Below are 12,050 nucleotides of genomic sequence, written 5' to 3' on the forward strand. Positions count from 1 at the left end.
TCAAACATGGGGCAACTTCCTCTTCATCTAGGTTGAAGATTCCCCTGTATATTTTTCTTGGGTTCTTTTAATGATTATGGCCATTTGGTATCTGTTTCTTTGTTACAAAACAAAAATGAGAAGTGGCTATATCTGATTTTGAGATACTGTTTTTCGGTCCGGTGTTTTGAAAGTGAGTGGAAGAGAGTTTTTGAATATCCTTCTGTTGTTTGATTGTTGATTTTGAAAGCATTACTGGGTTTTCATTTTACTGAGGAGAGAGATATTTGAAGTTAAGTTATGGTAGGTTGCTAATTTTTACAAGCATTTCGGAGTTACAGCTTCGAGAGAAAGAGAGGTTTGAAGATGAAGCTATAGTGGAGTTACCATTAGAATTAAAATAAACGAAAATGTCAAAATCAATATTTTAATAGAATAGTAATATAGTTGGAGAGTTGAGTTTTTTATTTAATATTTTTGAAAAGTGGGTAGTTAAATTTATAAAAATGAATTTTCTAATCAAATTTTGGCCGAACTTTGACTAGGCCACTACTAATGCTCTAATATATTTTCTGTATAAAAGACGGCAATTAACTATATATTCACATCCAATATAGAAAGCATGCATGGAGTTTTGATATTCATTGTTATTATGAAACCAATAATATTAATAGTATATATTTCGTTCGTTGAGTTGGACTCATGCAAGTAGCTAGCTAGCATGCAGAAAGTTGGACTCGTGGAAACTCGGTTCTTCATTTCTTTTCTTCCAGCTGCTTTTGCAGAAAAAAGAGCAGGATGAGTAGTCCCTTCATCGGATACTATTTATGCAAACCATATATAATTTGTATATGTCTAAAACTTTGAAAAAATTGATAGCATTATTAACTATTTATATATTAGGATTGGAAGTTGGAAGATACTTGTAACGCTCCAATAGAAGGTCCAAATCACATGGCCTATACTTTAAAAGAATTAGTCAATAATACACAATTGGAGCTCCATTGAAATCGTATAAAGAGTAAGAACTTTTCTCTTTTCTAAATAATGTGGGATCTTATACACCACTTACCCTTATCCTTATCATATGAGTATCACAATATTAATTTTTTGTGTCGTTTATGTCAAGGTTATCAATCGATCTCCCATCCAAAGTAAATCATGATGTTCACTGTTTTAATTTATTAATTTATTTTTTCCTAGGATTCGCCTTTCAAATTTCAAAGACAATAACATGCACATACACAGAGTGATAAGGAATGTTCTTATCAAAATGGGGGTTAGCGCCCTTGAAAGTTAGCAAGTATAATAAAAGTGATAAAATAAAAAGGAAGATGTTTTGGGTCTTGATGTTGAACTCAAATCAGAAAAGGAATGCTATATTTTCAGTCTGCAATCGGAAAGAGAGTGACTTGCATGATTGCAGAATCTGCCTCCCTTGTTGTGTGGTCACTCACATGGATTTCCCTGCTGATTTCTGCAGTTCTGCTCCTCTCTCTCTCTCTCTCTCTCTGATCTCTAGCATACAGACAAACAAACAAAGACACCCTGTGTCTTCCTAAGAGTCCCATATATGTCATTATGACCAAATGAATAACGATGATCTTTGTAAACGTGCGTTTTTGACCGAGGAAGGAATCATCACTAGAATTCACAAGTCACAAGCGCGTAGGGTTGTGTGACATTTTTAACAGTTAGTTATCAATCATAAACTGTTTAATTTGTACCCAAAACTTGTATTTGCATAATTTTTGTGCACATATGGAAAATAAAATGCAATATATTCATCTTCGCATAGCTTTTTTCTAGCCACGAATGCGTGCTTTACACGCTCACATTTGGACACAACACAGACTCATTGTCTTCTTATGATTATATAATAGGAACAAAAGCGAATCACTCTTTCTCTCACTCACGCACACAAAACCCTTATGCAACTTGGTGGGTAAAATATATGTGGCTGGTGCAATTGGGTCTTTAATTGGTGTATATATTATTAGACTAGGTTAAGGTCTTAGAAGTGAAAGGAGATCAAGCTTCACAGTAGAGAGGACCAAAAGTTTCTCTGGTTTTCTCCCAAATATCTGTTGTTATTTGGTATTTAATGGGTTAAAACACTCTAGCTAGCTAGCTTAATTATCAGTACTCTCTCTGATCACTTTCTGTTCATGAGTTTTGAAAAACCCTCTCGGTTTATTTCTTTTTAATATCAGCACTTGTATGTGTGCTAGCTACTGTAGAATAATGGCTTTGGAGGCTGTGGTGTTCAAACAGGACTCGTTAAATTATGGCTGCAGTGATACTTCTGTATTAGGAGGCGGTCAACCTTGGGGCTCCTACTATTTTGGTCTTGATCAAGACGAGAAAGTCTGCTTTGAAACACTCTGCAATAATTTAGAGCAAGGATATTTCAATGAAAACCTGCTGCAGGAATCTTCATCACCTTCTAATTCTGTGGTGCAAGGTCAAGTGAAGGAGCGGGACACCAACAGTACTTCCACCCCGGAGAATCGCCCCAGGGATGGATTGTTGGCCCAAAGACAGCTTTATTCAGTGGAAGTTGCTCCGGCAGCGACAATGGGCAGGAGAAAAAGACGGCGCACCAGAAGCGCCAAGAACGAGGAAGAATTGGAGAATCAGAGAATGACCCACATTGCTGTTGAACGCAATAGGAGAAGGCAAATGAACGACTATCTCTCCGTGCTTAGGTCTATGATGCCTGCTTCTCATGTTCAAAGGGTATATATAATTACTTCCATCTAATATTCAAGTAACTAATATTTAGGTTAGCGCATGATCTGAACTTCTAGCTTTTCTTCTTTTTTTTTTTTTCTTTTTTTTTTTTATCAATAATCGTGTTGCTTTTGTTGTTTAAAGATCGAGAAAAAAAGTAGTAATTCGAAAAAAAAAAAACCTTAAGATCAAAATGTTCGTCTTTAATCATTAGTCCCTACATGATCATTTGAGCAGGGAGACCAAGCATCAATCATCGGGGGAGCCCTTAATTTTGTGAAGGAGCTTGAGCAGCTCCTCCAGTCACTGCAAGCCCAGAAGAGAATCAAGCAACGGCCGGAAAGCAGTACTAATTTGTCCCCACTCTTCTCCGATTTCTTTACTTTCCCTCAGTACTCGACCTGTTGCACTGAATCCAGTGAGTCATTAATGGGCGAGAAGAGGTCAGCCATTGCTGACATTGAAGTGACAATGGTTGAACGCCATGCCAATATTAAAGTTCTGTCAAGAAAATATCCAAAACAGCTCTTGAAAATGGTGTCTCAGTTGCAGTCCATGCATCTTGTCGTTCTTCACCTTAATGTCACAACCGTTGAAAATATGGTTCTCTCCTCTTTCAGCGTCAAGGTCAGTTGATCAAACCAGAAAAAGGAAAACTAATAAAAAGAACAGAAGACTAGTAGTTATCGAACTTGAATTCCTTTATATTAATTTTGTTGAAAATCTAAAAATCAGCTTGATTTGACACAGGTTGAAGATGATTCTCAGCTAACCTCAGCGAATGAGATTGCAGCTGCTGTGCATGAGATGGTGGGCAGGATTGAAGTGGAGACTCAATTTGCATGAATAAATCTACCCTAGCTCTTTATGTAATTGGCAAAAGTGATTTCTGCCTCATGTAATTGGATAATTAGGGTAGGACTAAAGTTATATCTAATCGTTTAAGATTTTGTAGGAACTATGTGAATCATTTAATGGCCTAAAATCTGCCCAAATTTGTTGCCTGTGGCTGTGAGAACTAGACCATGATCTTTGTGTAAGCAACATTCAAGTGCTGCTCTATATGATACTTTGTGAAATAATTAATTTAGGTAGCGTATTGGAGCCTTATCATGCTGTTAAATGACTCTATCTCTTGGCAATTTATGTTGTTCTCTGCTAGTTTGGTTGGTCTCAAAGGACGAATGCACCCGCTAGACAACTCGCCCATCGATGCATCAGTGTGTGGGTCAGCTCTTGATAGAGAAAAGGACTAAAAACTACAATATTATTGGCATCCTTTTCCACACTCAAACAAGAGATGAGTGAACGCGCGAATATATTAGTATTTCCTGATTTAGAGGCAATTATGTTTTAAGAGACCCCTCATGAGCTCAGAGCTTCCCAGTCAAGCTGTAGTACTCTATCACTCTATCATGACAAAGATGAAAGTAATCTTTATGATCAGAAGACGTACGAAAAAACATGATTCTTACCCACACTTATTATGGGGAAGAATGATCATAAAGCGCCCCCCCTCCTTTTCTAATCACTATGACCCACACAATTTCAATTGGCAGACCAACACCGTTCCATTTTTCAGTCTTTATACTTAGATGAAAACTGCAGGCCGGGGTGATGCTAATTTATGGTTTTGGATTTGTGAAGAAAAAGCTCAACATCTTTCCATGCATGATACTTTTTTAGAACTAAGTAGACATGCGAACACATGAAGTACTCCAATGTAGGTCATGTTTAGCCTTCTAGCTTGTACTGTATTCTGCTCGAACTTCTCAAGTGTTGTTAGGATTTTCTAAAATTTTGGAGCTTGGGGGTGGTTCCACACCTGCATAAAAGAATGTGAAACAAGGAAGAGCCATAAGTTAAAAAAAAAAAAAATCATTACACCACATAATAAGTAAAGTACATGATTTATTTACACAACCTACTGCACAAGCTGTCTACCAGCTTCCTCATGATGAGGAATTAATTAGGGAATATTGAAGCACTTAAAAGCATGAGAGACCCAATTGATCATCTCGTGTATATGTGAGAAGGAAACTGACAAAAAATATTATCAGGTTCTACAATGGTTCTGCAGAATGAGGGTTTCAATATAAAGATACAAGACATATATTGTCATTGCTGTCTTTATAAAAGTCCAAGACCAACCCTGAAAAAGCCACTATCAAGGAGATTCGGTTTTTCACAAGAAGTCCGAAACAAGTACATGGAAGAGCTATAAAGTTCAAAAGTAAATCTATAAAGGCGTAAAAAGCCATACCTATTGGGTGAAGTACAAGGCACGAATGCCATGAACAGCCTCGGAAGATTTAAAGCTTTTCTTTGAGTTTCAAAAGAAACATTTATATATATATATATATATATATATTATATGTTGTAGATATCACCTGCCACCAGAACACTTGGTATAGATATCAATAATGGATGGAAGGAAAATGTGTTATGTTGTGATCCGAACTTCAAGAAGCGCATGGGTACTATATATAGTAATTGAATATATTCTCTGAGACCACTTATTGATCAAGTGCAACGTACCTCAAGGCTCAAATATTGGGTTATTACTTCACTTGAAAGATTTTGATTTGGATAGCAAGATGGTCTTATCTCATCTTACCTCAATATTTTAACACCACAAAAATAAAATATTTTTTATTTTAAATTTTTAAATTTCTCATCTAATCATTATCTAATCATTAAAATGTTTTTAAACTTACAAACAAAACACAGAAAACAATTCATTTTTTTAAATCCAAAAAAAAATTATACCAAAAAATTATATTCTAACATTATTTTAACTTTATAATATTTTTATTCAATTTTTTCTCTCTCCTTTCTCAAAATCTTATAAAACATCTTAACTCAAACAATTTTACTACTATTTACAAACTATTTCGTTACTATTCAAAAATTTATGTTCTTATCTCATCTCGTCTCAACGTCTAAACAAAGTCTTAGCTCATGTTAAAACTATGTTATGCAAAACTGCCAACATTTTCCTCTTTGGTCCAGCAACTTGTATCGTATGTGCCTTAATTAGTCATATATGTAAAATAAAGTCTTGGGTGTTAATGTAGAAACAATACGTTGGCTGCATATTCTTATGGAAAAACTTAGACCAAGGTCAAACAATTCAAGAGAAATCAACGCTCAAATGCTTACGCTAAATGTGTTAAGTAGAATCTAGATTGCAATCGGAACTAAAAATATAAAGATAGTAAATGCACACGCAAGACTTTCAATAAGATCAACCTAGCTAGTTATAGTAAAAACGCCATAATTTTTTTTATCACAACATTGGATTAAAGAGATCTTGGTGGGGTATTAGAGTGACTCGAATAACTACAAATTCATGTTTCAAAAAAATCTTCAAATCTCAAAGTCTATTAATTCAGAAAAACTTAGTGTAGACTTAATTGAAAAATTGGATAGAAAGTTCGCTCGATATTAGCTTGACATTTGCTCAAACGAATATGGTTTGGAAACACATTTTTCTTGGATTTGGAGTCTCTAAATGAACTAAAGAAACTCTAAATATCTATGGATAATTATGTACGACTTCTTAGATTGAGAGAGAGGCAACAATAGCTCCTATACTCACGTCTTCGTTGAGAGAAAACCCTATTGAATCATATTGAGCCAATGAGATACTCTCCTCGATTATCTCCCTCCTACCAAATGAAAAAGAAGAAGTACTCTATAGCCATTAATGGAGATCCACTTATTTTTTCGTCAATGTGTACTGGTTCATTATATAGAAGGAAAAAATAAAAATTTAATTAAAAAAAAAAACACACACACACACACGCACACACACACCAAAGGTTTTGGAACCACTACATGAATAGGAGACAAAGAGGCCATTTGTCGGGATTGCAAGTTGAGTCTTGTACATGGAATTAGTATAACAGTTTTGCGTAAGAATAATTTGTAACAAAAGATTTTTTATAGTGGATATCTTTGTGGCTAGCCCAGAGTGACTTTAGGTTCTAAAGAGATTCTTCAAATAATTTTCCACTTCATTACCAAAATTTATGTGTCGATTGTTTAACTGTTTTCATAGATCATTTTGGTTTCTATATATATGATTGCAAACGTACGTAAATATTGGTCTGATTTGTTAATTAACTTTCACTGAGCGTAACTTGATCACACTGTCCAACGACCCCACCTAAGGCTCCAAAGTTTACATACTAAAATCTGCCAATTTTGTTATTGATGAGACGTCCAATTTTTTAGGAGGGGAATAAAATAAAATCCTCCATAAATGTAAAGATTATATTATCAAAACAAAGATAGTACGTAAAAGTAGGAATGAATCTCCATGATAGACATCAAATGGATAGTTAAAGATTTATAAATTTCATAATCTAGAGTTTCCGAGATATACTAAAGATCCCAAAAAAAGCATTCTTGCATGCAGAATGAAAAAGGTATAATAAGTTCGAGGCAAATTTGTAACAAAGAGCAGAGACAACTGATAAGTGTGATTTTTATGTGATTTTTATTACTCTTTTATTTATGAAAAGTGTCGTTTCTCCTTCAAATACTATTGATTTTATTTTATTTCTACATATTTTCTTTATTTTCTTGGATTTGAAGGAATGAAAAGATTTAGTGATAAATAAGAGCATTTTGACATAAAAGAAAAGATTACGAATCCAGACCGATGAGAGGCAGCGAGATCTGAAGAGAGCCGAGGAGATTAGGCGAGGAGACTCAATGGCGGCCAGAATTGGCGACAAGAGTTAGGCGATGAGCGACATATTTTACCTTCAGGGAGAGAAGACTTGGCGACAAGGCTCCGGGCAGTTAAATTGGGCGACCAGTCTAGCCGACCAACCTAAACGACATGGTAGGCAACAACTAGTAAAGGCGAGCAGTTTTATCGCTCGGTAGGTTGGTGAGAAGAGTCTTTCATCTTGATCAGAAACCTTACATCTTGGTCATTGGGCGAGATATACTAAAGATCCAAAAAAATTCATTCTTGCATGAATGAAAAAGGTATAATAAGTTAGAGGCAAATTTGTAAGATAGAGCAGAGACAACTGATAAGTGTGATTTTTATGTATTTTTATTACCCTTTTATTTATGAAACGTGTCATTTCTCCTTCAAATACTGTTAAATTTATTTTATTTCTACATATTTTCTTTATTTTTTTGGATTTGAAGGAATGAAAAAATTTAGTGATAAATGAGGGCATTTTGACATAAAAGAAGAGACTACGAATCCTGATCGATGAGAGGCAGCAAGATCTGAAAAGAGCCGAGGAGATTTAGGCGAGGTGACTCAATGACGGCCAAAATTGGCTACAAGAGTTAGGCGATGAGCAATATATTTTACCTTCTGGGAGAGAAGACTTGGTGACAAGACTCCGGGTAGTTAGATTGGGCGACCAGTCTAGCCGACCAACCTAAACGACATCGTGGGCAACAACTAGTAAAGGCGAGCAGCTTTACTGCTCGGTAGGCTGGCGAGAAGAGTCTTTCATCTCGGTCAGGAACCTTATATCTTGGTCATTGGGCGAGGAAACTAGTTATATTCAGTGCACACGGCATCTATTTGGTGGGACCCTTTTGAGTTCCGCAATCAATCTGTTGGCTACCAAATCCTCCGAGCTCTGCAATTCAAGTCACATATCATTGAGTCTTCCATTTTAGATAATCTCGTTATTCTTGGGATAATCTTCTTTTATATTAACATTTATCTTTAGAAACTATTTTCTAGATCTTTAGGTTAGATTGTAGCCTCATTTATCTTGTTTCTGGATTTGAATTTTGACATCTATTTAATCTCATCTTGTGGGATGAATAGAGGATGAGAGTCTGAGTTTAGAGTAAAAATATTCCAGAATTTATTCTTTGAGTTTCTTTCGAGGAGGCGAATCTGGAGGGTAGAGGCAAGAGCCGCATGCTTCATCAACCGACTCCAACGAAGAATACTAGTTTTATTGTTTTTCTTTTCAATTTCATTATGAATTAATTTTATTCTCTAGAACCATTGAACACACAATTTATATTCTAAGTTATTTTATTTTCGATATTTTCATGATTGAGTATTTATTCCTTATTCTTAATGCTTGTAATTTTCTAACTAATTATTGTTCGATCTATTTAATCGCAATGAGACCGAGAGGTAATTTGTGATTAGAACTCTAGGATTAAGCACCATTAGTTGAGTGAAAGTAGAGATACTTTACAGCGATTAGTGTGATTTTCAAAAAAAATCCAAGAAACTTAATGAGTCTCCAATTAGTTAAATTCACATAGATATATGGAGTTATAGATATTTTTAATATTGGTCGAGAGAAAATATTGAATAGTTAAAGGATTTTTATCAATAACTTGGAAAAATTGGAATTCTATAACAAGGAAGAATAAATTGTGTAGGATTTGCTAGGCGAAATCAAACATTCTAGACTAGATCTATTCTTAATATCTTTAAAATCTTAATTTTAATGTTATTTTCTTCAATTTAATTTAGATAATCTATTCTTCAAATTTCGATTTTCCAAATAGTAATTCATTTAGTAAATTTCAATACTCAATAGCATAATTATTCCATGTGGGTTCGACATTCGTTTTCTTTAAAACACTTTACTACTTGTTATGATTATGTGCACTTGCAGATATTTTCAGCACAACAACCACACAATGACATGTTGAAGTTGAAATTCATGTCAACGGTGTATTATGACTATTTACAGACACTATAATTACCTTGCAACAGAGGAACTAGGACAAGAGTTTATATTAAGGGTGGCGGGGACTCACCGTCCAACCCTCGCTACGCTCGTCAAGTGTGGGTGTGCAGGCCTCCACCTGCACTTTATTCCCAAAACGGCGTTGTTTCATTATAGGGTTAATGAAACTATGGTTGTAATCGATCTGAGCCGAATCGAGCTTTTAGGTTATCTAGTCAAGTTAGACTCAAATAACTCGAGTTTGAGTTTGAGCTCGAGCTGAGAGCTCACTGAGTCAAGCCGAGTTCAAGCTTATCAAACATGAGCTCGAGCCAAGTCGAGTTATTTATCGATCTTTGTTTGGACTCCTTAATGAGCCTAAGTCGAGCCAAGCCAAGCCGAGCCGAGTTATTACTCAAGTTTTGTTTGTACTCTTATATATACATTTTTAATTAATTGAATAATTAAAAATACCAAATTACAAAACAAAATATTAAATCTAATGACATTTTGACAATTAATATATAAACCTTAATTGAACTATAAAATTATAACATCTTTATAAATATATTTCTTATATGGTTATACATTGTAGTATATAATGAAATTACCAAGTCCTATATACTAACTATTACACATTACAAAATATATATTATAATTAATCACTTAAATACTTAATTAACTAACATATAATTATGAATTATATTCAATATATAGGTATAAATGACTAGACATAAGTATTTGGGTTACATACTACATATTTAATTATAAAGGTAATTATACTTATGTTACTAAATTTATATGTATAGAAGCAGAGACGCGGGCGCGCGCGCGCGCGCGCGTGTGTGTGTGTGTAAGAATACTAATTGAGTCGAGATAACGAGCCGAGTCAGACATGAACGAGCAAGCCTTAATAAGCCTTAACCGAGTTGAGTCGCATTTAATCGAGTATGTTTCATTCACTAATTGAGCGGGTTTCTACTTTCACGATCGAGCATTTTTTTTCACGAATAGAACTCGGTTTGAGTTTAGTTGAGCGAGTATTGGGCAAGCAATCGTACGGACTGGTTCATTACAACCCTAATTGAAACCCTTCCCATCCCCGTTTGTCTCGGTTCCTAATTTCCTCATCACTCTTAGCTCCCTTTGTCTCTCACTCTCAGGTCACTCGCCATTGTTGTCTCGATCAGCAGTTAGCACCGTCACCAAGGCCTAAAACTCATTCTCTCTCTCCATCTCTGTAAGTATCAATCCGAAAGTTTCCATTTTTTGTTTATTTTCTTTTTCGCAATGGACTATGGAGGATGAGATTTTTCATTAGATGTGAAGGATGAGATTGTGTTTTGGATGATCTGGAGGATGGGATAGATTGGTGTTTGTAACTTTGTACATTGATTGGGATTGATTAGGGCTTCAATTCGAAACCTTATATTAGTTTAGGGGTTCGGATTAAACTCCTAGATGATTTTAGAGTATCAAACCTTTCGAATTAAAACCCTAACATAAATTAGGGGTTCGGATTGAACCCCTAAGTTAATTCTTTGTATGATATATTTCAAATTAGAAACTCTAATTTATGTTAAGATTTTTTATTAAAACCCTAAATTAGGTCAATGGCTCATTGTGAAACCCCTAACTTAATTTATTTAGGAGTTTCACTTTTGAAACCCCAAAACAGTTTGTGTGATTTGTTTGTTTTTAATTGTTATGTGATTTTTGTATCATGTCAGGTATTTGTGAGTTTGTGACTCCATAGATAGTGGGTTAAGTCTGAATACTAGTACTAATGCTAGCTCCTCTACCCCTTCACCTACCCTTACTCCTACACCCATGGGCCCACCAAAGAAAAAACTTAACTTATTTACATTGTGTGAGAACTCCTTATAAAATTAGAGGGTGTTGACCCCAATAACCTATAAGTAGAGTGTAACCATTGTGGTAAAGTTTATGAATATCACTATAAATGATATAGTACATCCCAATTGAAAGTTCATTTAGAAGAATAGTGCAAAAAGAGTTCAATAAGATTTTCTTTAGTTGAAAAGAATCAATTCTAGATTGGAGATTGGATTGAAGAAAATTATAGATGGGAGTAGTGGGAAAAGTACATTAAATGGGTTTAGCATATTAGATTTTGCCATCCCCAATCACATCAATTGATGTAACGTATTTTAATTGACTTCTCATATAAGTGATGTCCTGCAGCAAGTGATGTCTGGCTAGAAGGAACCAGTCCAGTGAGCAAATGGTTGTGTTCAACAGTTAATTTTCAAGAGTTATGGCAGAAACCACTACAACAAATATAAGTTTTTCCCAAGAGGGACTGTGGTCGAAAAAAGTGTAGACTTCATGGAAAATTGTATGTTTCCCACCAATTTGTATCGTGTGAGACTCATGGAATAAAACTGGTGGGGAAAAATTCGTTTTCCACCAAATTCTGATTTCATGGGAAAAACCATCATTTTTGCCAAGACATGAACGGTGGATAAAACATTTTAATTTCGTAGCAACTAAGTTCACTAACATCAACTCGTGGTCAGTAATAATGTCTTTATCCATGGAAGAAGTTTGTGGAAAATCAAGTATATCCATAAATTCCTTTCGTGGCAAAAGATGTATCTTTTAAGTTTTACCCACCAATTCGATCATGGCGAA

The 12,050-nt window shown here is 34.9% G+C and overlaps 1 protein-coding gene across 1 annotated transcript; it reads left to right on the top strand.

Annotated features, from left to right (window-relative positions):
• Window positions 1-1,986: 1,986 nt before the first annotated feature.
• Window positions 1,987-3,763, top strand: LOC109004509 (transcription factor bHLH94-like). Its single transcript, XM_018983107.2, has 3 exons — window positions 1,987-2,718; window positions 2,950-3,339; window positions 3,463-3,763. Exons 1-3 carry the CDS (start codon window positions 2,200-2,202, stop codon window positions 3,556-3,558), a joined length of 1,005 nt encoding a protein of 334 aa, XP_018838652.1. The 5' UTR covers window positions 1,987-2,199; the 3' UTR covers window positions 3,559-3,763.
• Window positions 3,764-12,050: the final 8,287 nt, after the last annotated feature.

Source organism: Juglans regia, chromosome 7 (assembly GCF_001411555.2).
Source record: "Juglans regia cultivar Chandler chromosome 7, Walnut 2.0, whole genome shotgun sequence".
NCBI classification, from domain to species: Eukaryota; Viridiplantae; Streptophyta; class Magnoliopsida; order Fagales; family Juglandaceae; genus Juglans; species Juglans regia.

What these genes read in the sequence shown, in the direction of transcription:
- LOC109004509 (XM_018983107.2), top strand. Translation starts at nt 2,200, where the DNA reads ATGTGTGCTAGCTACTGTAGAATAATGGCTTTGGAGGCTGTGGTGTTC. An exon ending in CTGCTTCTCATGTTCAAAGG is followed by an intron (nt 2,719 to 2,949) that starts GTATATATAATT and finishes TCATTTGAGCAG; the next exon opens with GGAGACCAAGCATCAATCAT. An exon ending in TCTCCTCTTTCAGCGTCAAG is followed by an intron (nt 3,340 to 3,462) that starts GTCAGTTGATCA and finishes GATTTGACACAG; the next exon opens with GTTGAAGATGATTCTCAGCT.